Genomic DNA, 16822 nt, shown 5'->3' on the forward strand with positions numbered 1-16822 from the left:
TGGTCAGGGGTAGACATGAGACAATCGTGGCTGAACTCATGCAGGAAGCTCTCAAGGTTATAGAAAATTGGTGTAGAAGGGTAGAGCTTTCAGTGAACCCTTCTAAAACTACTCTGGTTCCCTTTACAAGGAGAAGGGACAAGGAGAGTTACAAAAACCTTCGATTTTTTGGTAAAACTCTGGATGTGTCGGGTGAGGTCAAGTATTTGGGCATTGTCCTGGATACCAGACTCACTTGGAAGGCGCAGATTGAGAGAGTTACATTAAGGGCTAAACAGGCCCTTTGTGGAATAACTAGAACCTGTGGGAAGACATGGGGTCTTAGCCCAAAGATGACCCACTGGCTCTATACACGTACAGTCATACCTATCATCACCTACGGTTCAGTGGTGTGGTGGAGGAAGACTGAACAACAGACGGCAATTAAGGCTCTAGCAAGGGTGCAGAGACTGGCCTGTCTGATGATCACGGGGGCCTTTAGTAGCACCCCTACTGCGGCGCTGGAGGTACTTCTGGGGTTGGCTCCGCTTCAATATGTTATTCAGGCGGAGGCAAGGGCCAGTGCGTACAGAATGGCGAGCAATGGGCAATGGAGGCGTATAAGTTCCTGCATTGGCCATATGATTATTTCAGATAAGGTCGACCCTGGGCCGGTTATTGACATGGCAGGGGACAGTATCTGTCCTAAATACAGTTTCGAGACTCCTTTTCAGGTGTGTATTAAACCGAGGACTGAATGGAGGGTAAACTGGACAGATCAGTACCGGAAGGGAGGCATTTGGTTTACCGATGGCTCCAAGATGGACTGTGGGACTGGGTCTGGAGTGTGTGGGGTTAAACCCGAGGTACTCATTGAGAGATCTCTTGGGAGATACGCCACAGTCTTCCAGGCCGAGGCTTTTGCTATTAAAATATGCGCTGAGGAAAACCTGCGGATGGAACCTAGAAATAGGGAGATTCGCATCTTTTCGGACAGCCAGGCTGCACTGAAGGCTCTCGTATCCTTCAGAATCACCTCTTCCCTGGTCTGGGAATGCAGGAAGGCCCTAGAACTACTGGCGCGGCACAACAAAGTTCGGTTGGAATGGGTGCCGGGTCATGTGGGTATTGAAGGGAATGAAAAAGCTGATTATCTGGCCAGGAATGGGGCTAACACTCCTTTCATCGGTCCAGAGCCTGTCCTGGGGATCACCAGGGGTTCGGTTCGCGCGGCTCTCAGAGATTGGATCTGGAGGGAGCACGAAAAGAACTGGGTGATGTGTCCTGGGGTTAAACACAGCAAGACTTTGATGCCTTGGCTGTGTAAGCAAAGATCCAAAGAGACCCTGTGTTTGGGCAGAAATCAGATTACTCTGATTACAGGCCTATTCACGGGGCACGGTAGGTTCAAGAAGCATCTGCGCAAGGTGGGGCTTATCAGCTCGGAGCCGTTGTGCAGATTATGTCAGGAAGAGGAGGAAACGGCCTCTCACCTGTTGTTCGATTGCGTTGCAATCGAAAGTTTGCGCTATGAAACCTTTGGAACGTTGAGGCCGAAGGAGATAGTAGCGCAAAAACAACTAGTAGGGAAAGTCCTTGACCTCTTTAGGAGGGGAGGGTTCGCCTACTAGAACTAAGAAGGGACTGGCACAATAAGTCTTCTGTGGCTGCGGTGCCTTGGGGTATAGGTCCCGTCCCATCTACCATCTATCTATCTACCGCATTAAACTTACTAAATCATTAGTGACCACTCAGTGCAACAAAATATGATACAATCGCATTACTTCCTTACTAGCACTAGTAAAACTTCACAATAAATCATGCGGAAAACATAAGCCTTGAGCAAGCACATTTTTTTCTTTTTAAGGCGCGTCAACATCTGAAATCGTTGGCATCCAGAGCTTTTTTCAGTTTACTTATGGCTTCCGGTCAGAGTTCTCTAGTTACTGACAGTACTGTCCATCATCGAACAGTAAGAAGTAAGAAGCTTCTAAGTAGAGAAAAACTAAGAGCTAGCAGGTGAATTCGAACCCGAGATCTCCCATGGGAATCCAGTATACGCTAACCACAGAGCTAATCTCAGTAAACATATTATTTTTTTTCTTTTTAAAAAATCTTAATTGATTGGTCAGAAGTTTTTTGTTTTCATCCTATTTTCAAATGATGTAATAGTTTACGTTTTTTGGACCTAAATAACAAACCGAAACATAATCTAATACATTTCTTTAAGGGCAAACAGTTAAAATATTAACAGGAACAAATATTAAATATCTATTTAGTTGATATATTATATTTCTAAAAAAGAAGTCAAACAGTCAAATTAAACTGTTAATTTTTAAGTTTCCTTAAAGAATTTTTCACTACGACTTTAGCAAATATAATTTAGTATCATAAAAGAATGTTTAATAATTTTAATCTACAATAAATACTTAAAAATGATGGCTAAACAAGCTCATGAATTATGATAATTTATTTCAAAACATTTACATCCGCAATGACAAACACAAGTAGACATTATGGCAAAGAGCCAGAAAGGTTCAAAACCTTGAATAGTTCAATTAAATAGAGGGATTCTTACAACTTAACCAATTTTCCTAAACAATTAACTCAAATAAAACTTCTCTTTTATTTTTATTAGCCGACTACTTCTACTTTTCATGCTCTACAGCCCTTGGTGAACTTTGGGCTCCATAACAATTAATTTCCTGACATCTCTTGTCTAAAGCCTTTTTTCTCCAGTTTTCTACTCCCATTTTTTACCAGGTCCTCTTCCAGCTTTTACGAGGACGTCTTCTTTTTTCTCTTCTTTCCAGGAAAGGTCTCCTGGAAAGCTTTTTTGGTCATTCTTATGTCTAGCACATTATTAGATCCAAAGGGGTCACAGTGGCGCAGGCCTTGAGGCCGCCCCTAGTCTAATCTATCTATCTATGTCTAGCATCCTTTCTAGACGTCCTACCAGCTGATTCTTCTGGACCTAATAAACCTAACAATATCTTCATGCGTATAAGTCATATAATTCTTGGTTGGTCCTGATGCGCCAAGCTCCTTGAGCGTACACGGGGCCGAAGATACGTAAGGTAAAGTAAAGTAATTGCCTATTTTTTCAGGCGGTGCTTAACGTCCAACTAACAATTAGGAGGGCCGAAGATACGTCTCAATATCTTTCTTTCAATGATCCTTAGGGCTTGCTACTCTAAGTGACCACGTCTCTGCGCCATAGCACACGACGGGTCTGATAAGAGATCTGTACAGCTTGAGTTTGGTTCCTTTGGATAGCAGGGTTGACTTTATCATCTTCGTGAGGCCATAGTAAGCTCTGTTGCCACTCATTCTTCTTCTAACTACGTCACTCATTATAATTTTCTGAGTTTATTTCCGTGCCGAGTTACACGAAACGGTGAACAGTTTGAAAAGTGAGATTGTCAAGAGACAAGTTATGCGGCTTTCTTCTTTTATTATTAGCCTAATCATTTAAATTGTTATTTATTTTTGTTCTTGTGCTCAAACAATTGGTTAAAACTGGAGTGTGAACAAGCACGGAAAATCGGCAGAAGTTCAAATTTCCTATTACTTTTTATGAGCAAGAGGGAATAAATAGGCTCAACTAGATTTTGGTTTTATTGATCAATTTGAAAGTGTTTCTATAATGAGTAGAATTTGCAGTTTTATGCAATTTCACTTTAACCTTAGTACTAGCACTGTGTACATGTAATGGCAGAAAGTCGTTCCATATCTAGATACTTCCCTTCACTTCAGTAAATGTGGTAGTTCGTGAAAAGTTATCTACAAGTTATTACACTTAGATTTCTTGTCCAGAGTGCCTTCTACCTAAATTTGGGCCATTCGGGGGGGGGGGGGGCAGAACATTTCATTCAGGGCAACCTCTTTATCTCTGCCTTGGGCAGAGGAGGTAGTCCCTAGAGGCAGCTTGCGACATACAAGTCCATAGTACTAGCATCTGCTGATCTAGGCAATTGGCATAAATCCTACCAGCTGGTAACTGACCCAGGATTCTTCCCTATTCTGTTTAATTTTTTTAAGTCACAAACGATCGAAAAACATCTCTACAATAGGTGGGAGAATATGTTAATTCGTCAAGTCACTTCATAGGTTATCAGAAGGAAAGGGCACGACCTCTTAATAATTGTTAGTATGCTAATGTTAGTTTGCAATATAAATCCTCTGGCGTTAAAAAAAAACCAGAAGAGAGCAACCTCGTCACAGGGAAGGAAACCTTGCTACCTTCTGAAAAAAAAGAAGATGTTTCTCCTATTAGTCGTACAAAAAGGTTAGCAAATGTGCTTCTTTCGATTGCATTTTCTAAAAGATAAGATCAGCACCAACTTCTAATCTAATCTTCATGTAATACCTGAACTTTTATTTGGTACCAACAGAAGGGATTTTGATCAGAAAAAGCTTTTTCAAAACCTTCTCTTTTCATTCCAGGTTGCGCAGTTATAACACCCACTGATTCCCAATTATTATCTGGATTAATGATACCAATGGCACCCAAAAAGTAGAGCTTTAATTAAACAGTTTTTTAAAATGGCTCTGTCTAGTAACTGTCAGAAAAAACGTCAATCAAAGACAGTAAAGTAATGACTTCTTTTTATTGCAGCCTTTACGGCCAACTACCGATAAGGTAAGACGGAATTATATACACCGCTATGAATTCAAAACAAGTTTTGCCAAAAATCCTTATTTTGAACCATCAGTTGACCGAAAGGTGACATTTAGTACTTATTAATCTAGTTGTTTTATAATATAAAAAAATCCTCGGGTTCCTTCGAAATTGATAACGGTAACTTCACTTCAAGCAAATCAATTCATGTCTGAAACTTCGTCTTAAGAACGTTGACTTTAGAGAGAACTGGGAAGTTAAACATTAGTCAAGGTTTTATTTTAGAGACTTTAGTGTAATATTGAAGCTTAGTTTTGGTAAACAAGTTAAACCAAGTTGGCAAGAGGGAAGTTTTGTATTTGTGAGAAACATAAGTTTTCATCTAACAAATCGCTTTTAAGAACATCAGATTTGCAACCTACAACAATTACATGTTTCCTTTAATTATATTTTTCTAATTCAAAAACTTATTTAAACAGCTATTTAATGAGAATAGAAGATTATTCGCTTAAACTGTATATCATAAAATGTTTTATCATCACAAAGTCTACTAAGAAATGAGGCAGATGTAATTTTAGGCATCAGTAAGAGCAGAATCTGTCTACTAAATTTAGAATTTAAATAAGACAAACAAGCTTAGTCAGCTCTACCTCTCCAGGATACAATACTATTCCAAAATATCCATTAGCCTGGAATATTTACAGCCGATTTATTTCTTTACAGTTATAGATTAAAACATCATTGGCAACCACCATAAATGCATTGTTTAGATAATAGCCAACGATATCGTTTCACGAAGCGAGAAGCAATTTATTTAAAAAATAATTGTAAATAAAACAATAGATTAAAATTAACATTTGCAATTATTAGTATCTTTAGCAATAATTTGTTTTAGAAACCGAACAATTAAAAAGTAAAATGTTGTTGAAAACTTAAAATTTTGATTTATTATAATTTAAAGATTCTTAATTAATTTACATCATCCGGAATTTATGAAAACGAAGAGCGAACAAAAAGAAATATTTATAGCGGAAAAAGTCTATATATTATACATAAAAGATAAAATAATGCACGAAAAACAATTTACATTCAAGTAAGAATTCCGAAAACTTGAGAAACCATCATCAATATGTTTCAACAATATCGGAATATAATTTTTAATGTCTTTAAATATATTTTAAGTAATTACATAACTGCAGAGGCAATAAAGTATTTAGAAGTTCATCTAGCATAATAAAAACGGTTGGATTATAATTAAAAATATAACTACAGACGCTGAAAAGATAATTGCAAAAGGTTAGGGAAACAGCTGATCAACCTATCTTTAACAAATCTTATTAATTAGCAAATAACGGGCTAATAAAAATAATTCTATGCAGAATCAAAGAAATATGAGGGGCATGATATTAAAAATGTGTAATCCGGTCAAGTAGAAATATTCTGAAGTACTTTTTTTTTTTTAAATACTTTCAGAAAAATAAACTACAATTAACAACAATCTACCTAAAAGTACTGAACATCATTCAATATAATTCAATTTCACTCAATTAAGATCATATTTATAGCTCATTTGATGAAAACACATAGTACTGAACGTCACGAAACTTTCAGTTTCTACCGAAATTAGAAGTCTAATCTAAAACCTTTAAACAATGAAGCTTTATTTTATTTAAAATCATCACGAGAGAACAGTTTAGGAAAAAATATTATTGCTAGTTTAGGTTAGGCAAATAAGAGCAAATTAATTTTAAGTTTATTCCGCACAATTTCAATAACTACGCGTCAATCTTCAGAAAATAATCAAACGCAAATTTAGTTAACTTGTACTCACCATAATGATGCTGGTCCCATTGTATTTCTTCAACATCATCTACCCAAGGTAGCTCAAGATGTGTTGACCTTAGAGAGTAGAGTACTGATTGTAAATACTCTATTTCTTGAGAATCTACGTCATCTAAGTCCAGGAACTGTATTTGCTGAAATAAATTCATTGAAAACAGTTTTAGCAAACAGAATAATAAAATGACGAATACTTTAAAAAAGAAAGAAAATGTATCGTTCTAACACTAACACCACCCCAGATAGTAGAAAAAAAAAAACTTAAAAAATGACCACGAACGCTGGTTGTTATGCTTTACCTCTGTTCCCCACATTTAAAATAACAAAAACTGTCTTAACTTTACACAATATTTCTACAACTTTGTGAGAAACCCCACGTGTACCGCTTAAGCAAAGTTTACCTCACCGACATTTTAACCCGATATGACTGGTCACTGGCCTATTTGCACTTCCATTTCTCCTTTCAACTTAGTAAAAAAAAGCTTTAACAAGGACAACTATACGTTTTAGTTCAATTTTTTAACACTTTTGACGCAATTTTGAAAAACGAGAATACTTTATTAGAATACCTGAATAGAGTGTTCCATGGCCACACTTTTGATTAAGCCATAACTAGAGTTTAAGAAGACATGTTGCCTTTATGGAGACCCCTCGGTGAAACACTTCCTTCCTCCCTCAATCAGCCTCACCCATTATACTTTCTTGAATTTTAGAATTAAATTTATGTTAATAACCATTCACAATTTACAATTAAAATTCAAAATATATTTTTTGGTAATTAAATATTTTTAAATGCATTAGTAAATGAGAAAAAAATGATAAAACGATTTAATAACCACAAAAGAAACCTTCAGGTTTTTGAAAACAACCTTTTCCAAATGTTTATTTTTACTGGCGTCATTTAAGTAGAAAATGAAAATAGCTGTTGAAGGGTGCGCGCATGGAGAACTTGAAAAGATATATGAATCAATTGAATTTTTAGAAAAAAAAGGAGGTTTTAAAGTTGATTTGTTAATTTGTTGTGGTGATTTTCAGGCAACTAGAAATGTAGAAGATTTGAAATCTTTGGCTGCACCGCCAAAGTATAGAGAGTTATGCACATTTTACAAGTAAGAAATTCTTTTTGGGAGGTAAATCTTATTGCGTAAATATTTAAGAATACGAATTATGAAACTGTAATCACCTACTTAGTTGATATTTGCGCAGTATTGTTACTCCCTGGGTAAAGTAAAATTATGTATTCCAAAATAAATGTGTGCACTTAGGAATCAGCTTGGTTTGTAATTATGATTAATTTTACCCCTTCAATTAACTTTTAGGTATTATTCTGGAGAGAAAACAGCTCCAGTCTTGACCATATTCATTGGTGGCAATCATGAAGCGTCCAACTACCTACAAGAATTACCTTACGGTGGTTGGGTAGCACCTAACATTTATTACCTTGGTAATGCTGGAATTATCAATGTAGCCGGCATAAGAATTGGAGGAATTTCAGGTATTTTTAAAGAGAGAGATTATCATAAAGGAAGATTTGAAAAACCACCATACACCGAGCAATCTAAAAGAAGTGTTTACCATATTAGAAATCTAGATGTTTTTCGGTTCAAACAGGTAATCATAAAGTATTTCATTTATGATTAATGTCTAAAAAACTGACAATTGACAAATCTTTAATTATCTTTTAATTCCAGGTGAATAGTTCAATTGATATATTTATTTCTCACGATTGGCCTCGAGGAATACATAAATACGGCAATTACCACCAGTTACTAAAGTTAAAGCCATTTTTCTCGTAAGTTTTGTTTTTCTTTAAGAATCTTTTATTGAAAATATTTATGCTAATAATAAATTTCTTCGAAAAGTAGTCTATCTAGTTTTGTTTTGTGTTTTCTTCACGGATCTTTTACAGAGAAGATATAAACGAGAACAAATTAGGTAGTCCCCCTTGTGAAGATCTTCTCTACTTACTCAAACCAACATATTGGTTTGCTGCTCATATGCATTGCAAGTTTGTAGGCATTGTACCCCATAAAGATGTGAGTGATTTTTTGTTTTCTTTTTCTTTTTTTTACCGCATTTAATTATATGAATTAAGCATTGTTTGCACGGTGCCTTTCTTCTTGCATCTTTTGGCAATTTCTATTTCAATGTGCTCATTGGAGGTTTACACGAACCTAATCGCGAGTGGTCGCATATTTCTTGGTGTCTTCTGCTTTCCCAAATATCTCAAAAGGCAAACAACAGTACCAATCGGTCATTAAGCATGTCAACAAACAAAAGTTTAAATTTCGGCAGCGGTAGTGTAACTGCGCTAAAAAAGTGTATAATGCATACTTCATGAAATTAAGGTATACAATGACAATCTTTTAAAAACTCAGAAGAATTTCGGCATTGGATTTCGAGATACTACTTTAAATAACTGGACCAGTCATAAAAAAAAAAAATTCAGAAATGTATATGAAAAATAATAAATCAAGCTATTCCAGAAGCATGCGCATAGCTATGTCAATAGGTACCTTACGGATTTCTCACTGATATACACTTTTAAAATATTAGTTCCATCGAGTTCGTTTATTGTTCCTGAAGTATGGAAAGCAATCGTGTAAGCTTTAGCAGGGCATAGTTTGGAATATATCTCAAAGTTAGCTTATTCAAATCTCAATAATGTGTTTTATTAGTTCATTTGATAACCACCACAAAATGATTATACTCTATGAAATTTGAAGATTTTTCTACTGTCAACTCCGTAATTTGTTAAGTAAAAGAGAGAATGTCTATTTAATTTTTGAGACAAAAATAAATGCTTTTGTTTTCATCAATAGTGAAATAAAGAGAAGATTTCTTTTATTTATATAATTTATTACTCCTTGTGATAATGCAAGCAAGTAAAGGAAACAAAATAAACTTAATTAGAGGGAATGTCTGTTAGCTTCATTCGACGCTGCAATAGAAAACATCTATTGTGAATATCTGCCAGCGTCATATTTTGTGCATAAAAGTACGAATTTGTAAAGTTTTAAATGTGTGTTTGTTTATGACCATGAAGAAAAAATTGCTGTGATGTCGCTAGACCCAAATAGTTGCTCCTGTACATACTATTTTTTGAAGGACCTATGTACGTTTGGTTGGGGGTATGGACCGTCAGTTAACATATTTTGGTCCTGATTCTGGTACTCCAAGATCCATTTGTTTAATCCTCTTCCCTTCTCGGGGAAGGATGAAAATGAGTGGAAACAGACATACTAACACAAAGGGGGTGCTGTTTCTGTTTCTTCCACTTAGTAAATGCAATGCCCGTTCGCGCTCTTTGCCTTTAGACTCAGAATGGCAAGTCGCAAGAAAAAAGACACGATGTAAACGAGGCTAGAGTAGATTGCCACTTTATAGTTTTTAGAACATTAAAATAAATCCCGTACTGGTAGAATATCACTAGAAGGCCGATATATTTGTCTAAGAGGAATCATTTGTTCTTTATATTTTGCGAAAATGTGGTCATTTCTATTATACAGTAACCTATTCTTTCCAGTATTACATATATTATTTTTGTTCAGAAGGCTTTAGTGTCGTTTTTGTTGGATAAAAACTGGCAGGGTCGCTAGATGAATTAGTGGAAGGATTGCAATTAATCTTGAAAGGTCTTCTAAATAGACTTTCATCTGTGATAAGTAATGAGCGGCAATCTTTCTTACTTCAAAATAACCTGCTATTTCTGAATATTAAACAATAACAAAATTTACTACAAAAAAAAATCCAAATTAAGGATTTTTTCTTGACTAAATTTTGGCATTAAATTCTTCTGAAAGTTTAGCTGCCCTTAAAAAAAACAATGCGAGTCTTGGACAGTCATAAATTACGCTTTCTAGAATTAAGTGAATGAGACTGATAATGAACTCTCTCCCACAAGCTTCGCCAAAACAAAGTCAGGAAGTATGGTTTCAATTTTAGACTGACATCTATCTTCAAAAACCCATAAACTTATTTTTTCTCAAAAAATGTTTCACATAAAAGAGATCATATATCATATAATCGCAAATCCTATTAATAGATTTCATTTCACTTCGGTATTATATTAATCTTTTAATTTCGCTTGATAGTATGTAAGTAGTGAATCGGAATATTATGCTTAAATGACTGTGCTTAAATTTGCAGTCCCATGAGCACTTCAAAAATTCATTTTATTGGAAGAAGTATAATTCAAAAGATATAGATATAGGGAAGTATTAACAGAAATTAATGAAAATCGAAAAAACTTCAGTTGACGGATTTCACCCAAAACCTAAGCGGCAACAATGCGAAAATTCAATACCAAGTTTGATCTTTTTTGAAATTTTCTTTTTTAAGATTCTGTTTATACAGAAACATATGTGTCAAAGAAATGGAAAATTTTTTTCTTCATAGTGTGTAATGTTGGTCAAGCAGAAAAATTGATCGTTGAGTGAATGTGAATGATGCCTATGGTTCTCTAAACCATAGGTACTACCCAGATCCTTCCTAGGCTTTCTGGCATACCCCTGTAAAATCTACCTTCGCAGCAAGGGATGTCCGAGTATATTTTAAACTTTTAGAGGAGTCAGTTGAAATAACATTGCAATGCTAATTAATACCTACAGGAACGCCAAGGATAGTTTACTTTTTTTGGGGGTACTACAAATAATTAAAATTTAGTATAAATTCTAAATTTGAACAAATCTGATAATTTGAACCAAGAGTCTGATGGGTCACATAAAATAATAAGCAAAATTTTGCTTTTCCCACAGGATCAAAGAGTAACCAAATTTCTGGCTCTAGATAAATGTTTGCCAAAAAGGAAATTTCTTCAAGTAAATATGGCAGATTTTGTGTTTCATATAATAATTATTATGATCCCTTAAAAATGTTACATTAATACATTTATTATATTATAGATTATAAGTGTAGATCACGACACAGAAAAACCAATAGAAATAAAATACGACTTAGAATGGCTTTGCATATTGCACTACACGAATCATCTAATATCCATAGAATCTTCAATGGTATACATGCCTGGACCGGGATGTGATGAAAGGTTTTATGTTATTGAAAAAATAAAAATTACTGGGATTATTTCAAAATTCTTAACAAAATAAACTAAAAAGAAAAACTTCTGATTATAGATGGATTTTTACACCTACAGAAGATGAACAAGAATTTATTTTAGAAAAAATGGGTGGAGATCTGAGGGTACCATTAAATTTTGCACCGACAGCACCAACACAAGATGAATTGCATTCTACACCAAAAAAGAGCAGATCTACAGCGCCGATACTAAATTCACAAACTGTGGAATTTTGTGAAAAATTAGGTGAGATTGTTTTAAGTGAATAAATGAGTTGTATATTTAGTTATATAGATTGTTATGTCCTTCAAGAGAAGTTATTGATGAGTGGGTGACGAAACTGGTAGCAATTTTAGCGTTGAGAGCTTTTGGAAATGAACTTAATGTGGAAAATGGGCTGACCGAGTATCTTGCCGTTTTCAGTAAATGGAAGTATCCTGTTTTCCACAAAGCAAAATCGAAATTCATTTTATAATTTAGGGAAGGTGATTTAATGAGAGAAAATCCCTTATTAATATTTCGGTATTATAAGTGTACCGTTAAGTTTTGAACGTTTCAAGGGTACTGTCGTAAAATATCCTAAACCATGACTAGCAGCGGTATGTGGTGTTTTCTCCTATTAATTCCAGGGACCTTATTCTGTGGGAGCGAATTGACGTAAAGTATCTAAAGAATTGCCAAGGTTGGAACCTCGCAGAAATCTTAAATGATTCCCAATCCACCATTTAATGGTCAGAAAAGTACTGTGTTAAGGAAACCAAAAAAGCAGGCAATTGCAAACTGACTGAGTCAAGATAATATTAAAGTATAATTATAAAATTAATTGTATTCCTTTGCGTTTCAGGTATAGATGATCCATTAGCGTTGTTACTTGAAAAAACTAACAGCCTCAATTACGCCACCCAAACGCTCAACAACAGTAGCCCTGCCCAGAATACTTCAGAAAATTCTATATCTGCTTCTTTTGTTGACAGTGAAGTTTCTGGCATCTTATCAGGATCTGATGATTTAGAGGCTTCTGCAGGGTACGTTATATAGCTTCGTAGAATATTTGTCTACTTATTTAATATGGTCTCAAGTTAGTTTGAAATGTCGCTGATTTTATCCGTCGTATTTAATCAGTTTGGTGAGAGAATTCGACTTCAACATCTCACACTGCATTTGCTGACTTTGATTAATAACCTCTGGTGGTGGATGAAAGTCTGAAACTGATCAGGAATACAATGAATACACAACGGATAAAATCAGCGATATTATCTAGCACTGCGCTTCTAACTGAATTGAAATGGACATGGTATCCCATGACAGCCTTTCCATGTGACTCGGCCATCATTGAATTAACACTAGTACACAGGAAAAAATACATACTAAAGTAATGATTTGTTTCATACAGTGTTGGAGATTCGGACAAAGAAACAGCAGTACCTAGCCCTGTACCTAAAAGTCGATTAAGCATGACATTGCCTCCGCCAAAATTCTCTCCAAGTTCCAGAGAAGATTCGTCTTTTGAAATAACCAATTCTGATCCACCATCTGGAGAAGACAGTCCCCTTTTCATCATTGGTAAGTTATCAGTTTATAGAATTTTAAAGAAAAATTAAACCTGGTGGAATTTTAAGCGGCACAAGATGAGGAGCTAGATTCCTTAGTAGTTCACACAATTATAAGCATCTGGAGATTTAGATTTCCCAAATTAATACGACGTCCGTCGTAGCACGCATTTTTATTGTATACCTACTTTCATCTATCATCAAAGGTAGATTAATCAGTTTGGTTTAGAGATTTCGATTTCACTTGCTTTACCGTCTCACACTACACTTGGTGATTGAAGGAGGTTAAAATATCCAGCTCTACGGACTTAACAATAACGAACAATTGTATTGAAGTCTCGTAGTACAAAGTCTAGTACAGTAGAGAAGTAAACCGGCAAAGGCATGAACATAAGAATTTCGTGGATTTTATGATAAGCATGCCTAGAGTTTATATGTAAACATTTATATCCATCTTCAGAGATTTTTTTTAAATAGAGTTAGTGTGTGAGAGAGAAGGAATTAGATAGTAACTTAAAATATTTCTGTCATTATTCATGTCGTTAATCAACTATACTCGTTTCGAAATTGTGAAAAATTTAAGTTGTTAACTTATATAACTATACGCGATATATCCTGAACTATCATTTAGCAATAGTACTAAATTTTAAAAGATAATGTTGATTTTATATTTAGGATTGAAATAGAAAGGATTCGATCAAAATAAAAAACAACTCCGTCTTTACGCCAAAATATCGACAAATTTATAATCTCCCTCAGAGCGTGGTTATGTTAGTTGGTTGAAGTACATCAAACTTTCAAGATATTTTAGAGCCTTGAAAAATAGATCATCGAAATAGTTGCAAAAATCACTGTTTATTCTCACGGCCAAACCTCGCTAGTGTAAGAGAAACATATTTTATCCTTATACGAGTATTTCTCGTATTTCCCTTTAATAGATTTTGTAAAAACCAATCAACTTAATATTTGCAATAAATGTGCAGAAAAGTTAAAAAGATTTAATTAATTTTCAATCATTTTCACATAATCATGTTACCACAGTATCTAGTTATATAATAATAATAATAACAATATCTAAATAATAATAAAAATAACAATATCTATCTAAAAATATCTCACTGTCCGGTGATGGACAGTGTTGTCCGTAACGAGAGAACACTGTCTGGAGGCCGGCAGTGCACTGAAAAAAGCTCCGAGCGCCAATAACCTGAGATGTTGACGCGCCTTAAATCATTAAAATATATATATATATATATATCTATATAATAATAATAAAACTGACTCCACGTTCTGAACATATTTGCAAGCATATTCCTAAGACAAAACTGACTGTTTTAAACCTATTTGCCACTTTTTTTTTTTAGACTGGTTCGAAACCAAACCTAATGTGCTTAGTATAAAAGGAAATGAGTTTTAATCAGGGCTCATGTATTACACCTTTCTTGTTGTCAACGGGATTGGATTTACAAGTTTTTTCTGTCCCATCTAGGAAAATCTTGACCCAGTTGAGAATGTATTTTGCCGTTTCTCAAAATTTGTTTAAAATAAAGAATATATAAATCAAAAAATTGCACCATTCAGCACGAATAATTACTTGCTTGAAACTTACATAGCTTATCTATATAAACTAACTAATCTTTAAATTAATTAGTAGGAGAGAGAGAGAGGTTGACAGCAATTTAAGTATTAAGGAAGTTATGCTAAGAGAGCTATGAGATAATAAACAACGTTGGGGAGATTCAGTTCATTGAAATAATCAGTCTGTGACTGATTTTGTGAGAATTGACGAAAATCGTTAAAAGAGAGCATTAATCGCAGTTGTCCGACTTTGAAAGAGGAAGAATTGTCGGTGTTCATGAAGCCAATTGTCTGCTGCAAAGAAATTGCGCGTCAATTGGACCGAAAGAATAATGTTCTTCAACTGTAGAGGTCATGGCCTTAAGAAAGCTGCTCGAGATAACTGGTCGTTTCAACAGGTTGTTGTCTTTTCATTTCAGCAAGACAGTGTTAGATACCATTAAAGTAATGCTCACCTTATTCGTAACAGCCTGTCGCATTAGAAAACTTGATGTTTACAGGAGTGAAGTAACGCATTATTAAACGTCCTCTTCCTTATTTTTTCCCCATTGAAAATATTCACCATTTACAGGTATCTTAATGTAAGTAAACTGTGAAAGTTTCAAGCCTGTAACTTCACTAATTCTTAGTGATACATTTTTTCCCCTCTGTGCCAGATTTGGTTAAAAAAAAAACAAAAAACTAACATTTAGAAAAACCTTGTGTTTACTTTTTCAATTTAGATGAAGGTCCAAAACGATCCGTTAGCAATGATGAAGAATTACAGGAAGATCATCCGGAAAAAGAAACAACAATTCAGGGTATAAAAAAATTCAAAAGAAGGAATGAAATTATATATAAACAAACTGCGGATGATTAACGCAACTTTTTATTACTTTTTTATAATTTTATAAAGATACTCATTTATATTTATAATTTAATTTTTGGCTGAATCTTTCAATGTGGGATTAAAGGATTAAAAAATAATGTTTTATCATTTTTAAAATGGTTGAGGAGAATATATATGTTATTTAAGAGAAAATTTTGTTTAAAACAAAAAAATAAATAAAATTTGAGTAGAATTTTTATGAAAAGAAAATTAGAAAAAGAAAAACCCTTTAAATACAATTTATTTTGACATAATAATACGCACAATTTTTTTCAATTTCACAAAAACTCTATTTAAAAAACCATTAAATGTTGCAATTTTTGTGTTGAAGATTGGTTTTTAAATAAATAAAAAAAGTAATTAACATTCAAGTTTTTATTTTACAACTTATGAAATTTTTTGGATTTTTCCTGTTAAGTGAGATTAAATTTTATCATTCAGAACAAGATAAAAAGAAACTGTTTTTTTATCATCTAAGAATTTTATGAAGTACAAAGATTTAATTTAATATATTTTTATTTATTTTAACATTAAAAAAAAAAAAATTGTATTTAATCATAAATTTTTTTAACGCCAATTTCCTTGAACGTACCTGTTTGACTCCCTGTTCAGTTATTCAAATCTAAATTTTTGTTTTTGTTAGAAAATAAAAAATGTCAAATACTTTACTGAGTAGTAGTTTTTATTTTCAAATTGTCTTCCCATATTTCATTTCCCTCCGAATAATAATACATAAACTGCAGGGTTTTATATCTTGCCGCATTTAGGAAGTATTACAATTAAATTTACTTGAAAGGGAAAAAATAGAAGGAACAAGCGGTTGTTTGAGATTGCCATTTCCGACTTCCTGGACTGCCAAACTGTATGTGGGCTGCCTTGGGAAGTGGCTCTAGGAGAAATATCCGGTATGGACGCTCGCACGACATTCTCTTACCGCAAATTACACCCATAATGATATAATTTATCATATTCTTGAAACAGAATGTGAATTGGAAAAAAGTACGATTCGATACAGAACAGCTTTAGGAAAAGTAACAACACAGCTCCAACATAACTGTAATAATATCAAAATTCCCTAAAAGTACTCCCACACTTCTAAAGTGAAAGTAAATTAGAAATAACATAGTTATCAGACGGGACATACCAAATTATAACTCCAACTACCAAATTAGTATAATTAGGGAGAGGAAGTTTATACTTGACTATTAATATTTTACCTATAAATAAAAGAGTAGCCACTAGCTGGGCTCGAATTGAGGATCTCCACTTACTAGTCCGAACTCAAAACACTACACCGAACCTGCTCGTAC

General features: G+C 34.1%; 2 protein-coding genes across 4 annotated transcripts in view; one reads left to right on the plus strand and one right to left on the minus strand.

Annotated features, from left to right (window-relative positions):
* LOC141462325 (uncharacterized) overlaps positions 1 to 7159 on the minus strand; it is a 31791-nt gene extending 24632 nt beyond the window's left edge. The window contains exons 1-2 of one of the 3 annotated variants that reach the window (XM_074144090.1): positions 7009 to 7159; positions 6432 to 6576 (exon numbers count right to left, since the gene is read on the minus strand). In XM_074144090.1, coding sequence (XP_074000191.1) covers positions 6432 to 6576; positions 7009 to 7026 — 163 coding nt within the window. In that variant the 5' untranslated portion in view covers positions 7027 to 7159. Of the gene's footprint in view, positions 1 to 6431; positions 6577 to 6738; positions 6881 to 7008 lie in introns of those variants that run through there. The other 2 variants (XM_074144099.1, XM_074144107.1) reach the window with 2 other exon arrangements.
* Positions 7160 to 7292: 133 nt separating this feature from the next.
* ldbr (lariat debranching enzyme) lies at positions 7293 to 15610 on the plus strand. Its single transcript, XM_074144151.1, has 10 exons — positions 7293 to 7548; positions 7759 to 8050; positions 8131 to 8231; positions 8349 to 8475; positions 11197 to 11259; positions 11344 to 11486; positions 11575 to 11762; positions 12361 to 12541; positions 12910 to 13079; positions 15367 to 15610. Exons 1-10 carry the CDS (start codon positions 7352 to 7354, stop codon positions 15501 to 15503), a joined length of 1599 nt encoding a protein of 532 aa, XP_074000252.1. The 5' UTR covers positions 7293 to 7351; the 3' UTR covers positions 15504 to 15610.
* The last annotated feature ends 1212 nt before the right edge of the window (positions 15611 to 16822 follow it).

This window comes from Rhodnius prolixus, unplaced genomic scaffold, assembly GCF_049639745.1.
Source record: "Rhodnius prolixus isolate KJV_2025 unplaced genomic scaffold, Rpr scaffold_1, whole genome shotgun sequence".
Taxonomy (NCBI): Eukaryota; Metazoa; Arthropoda; class Insecta; order Hemiptera; family Reduviidae; genus Rhodnius; species Rhodnius prolixus.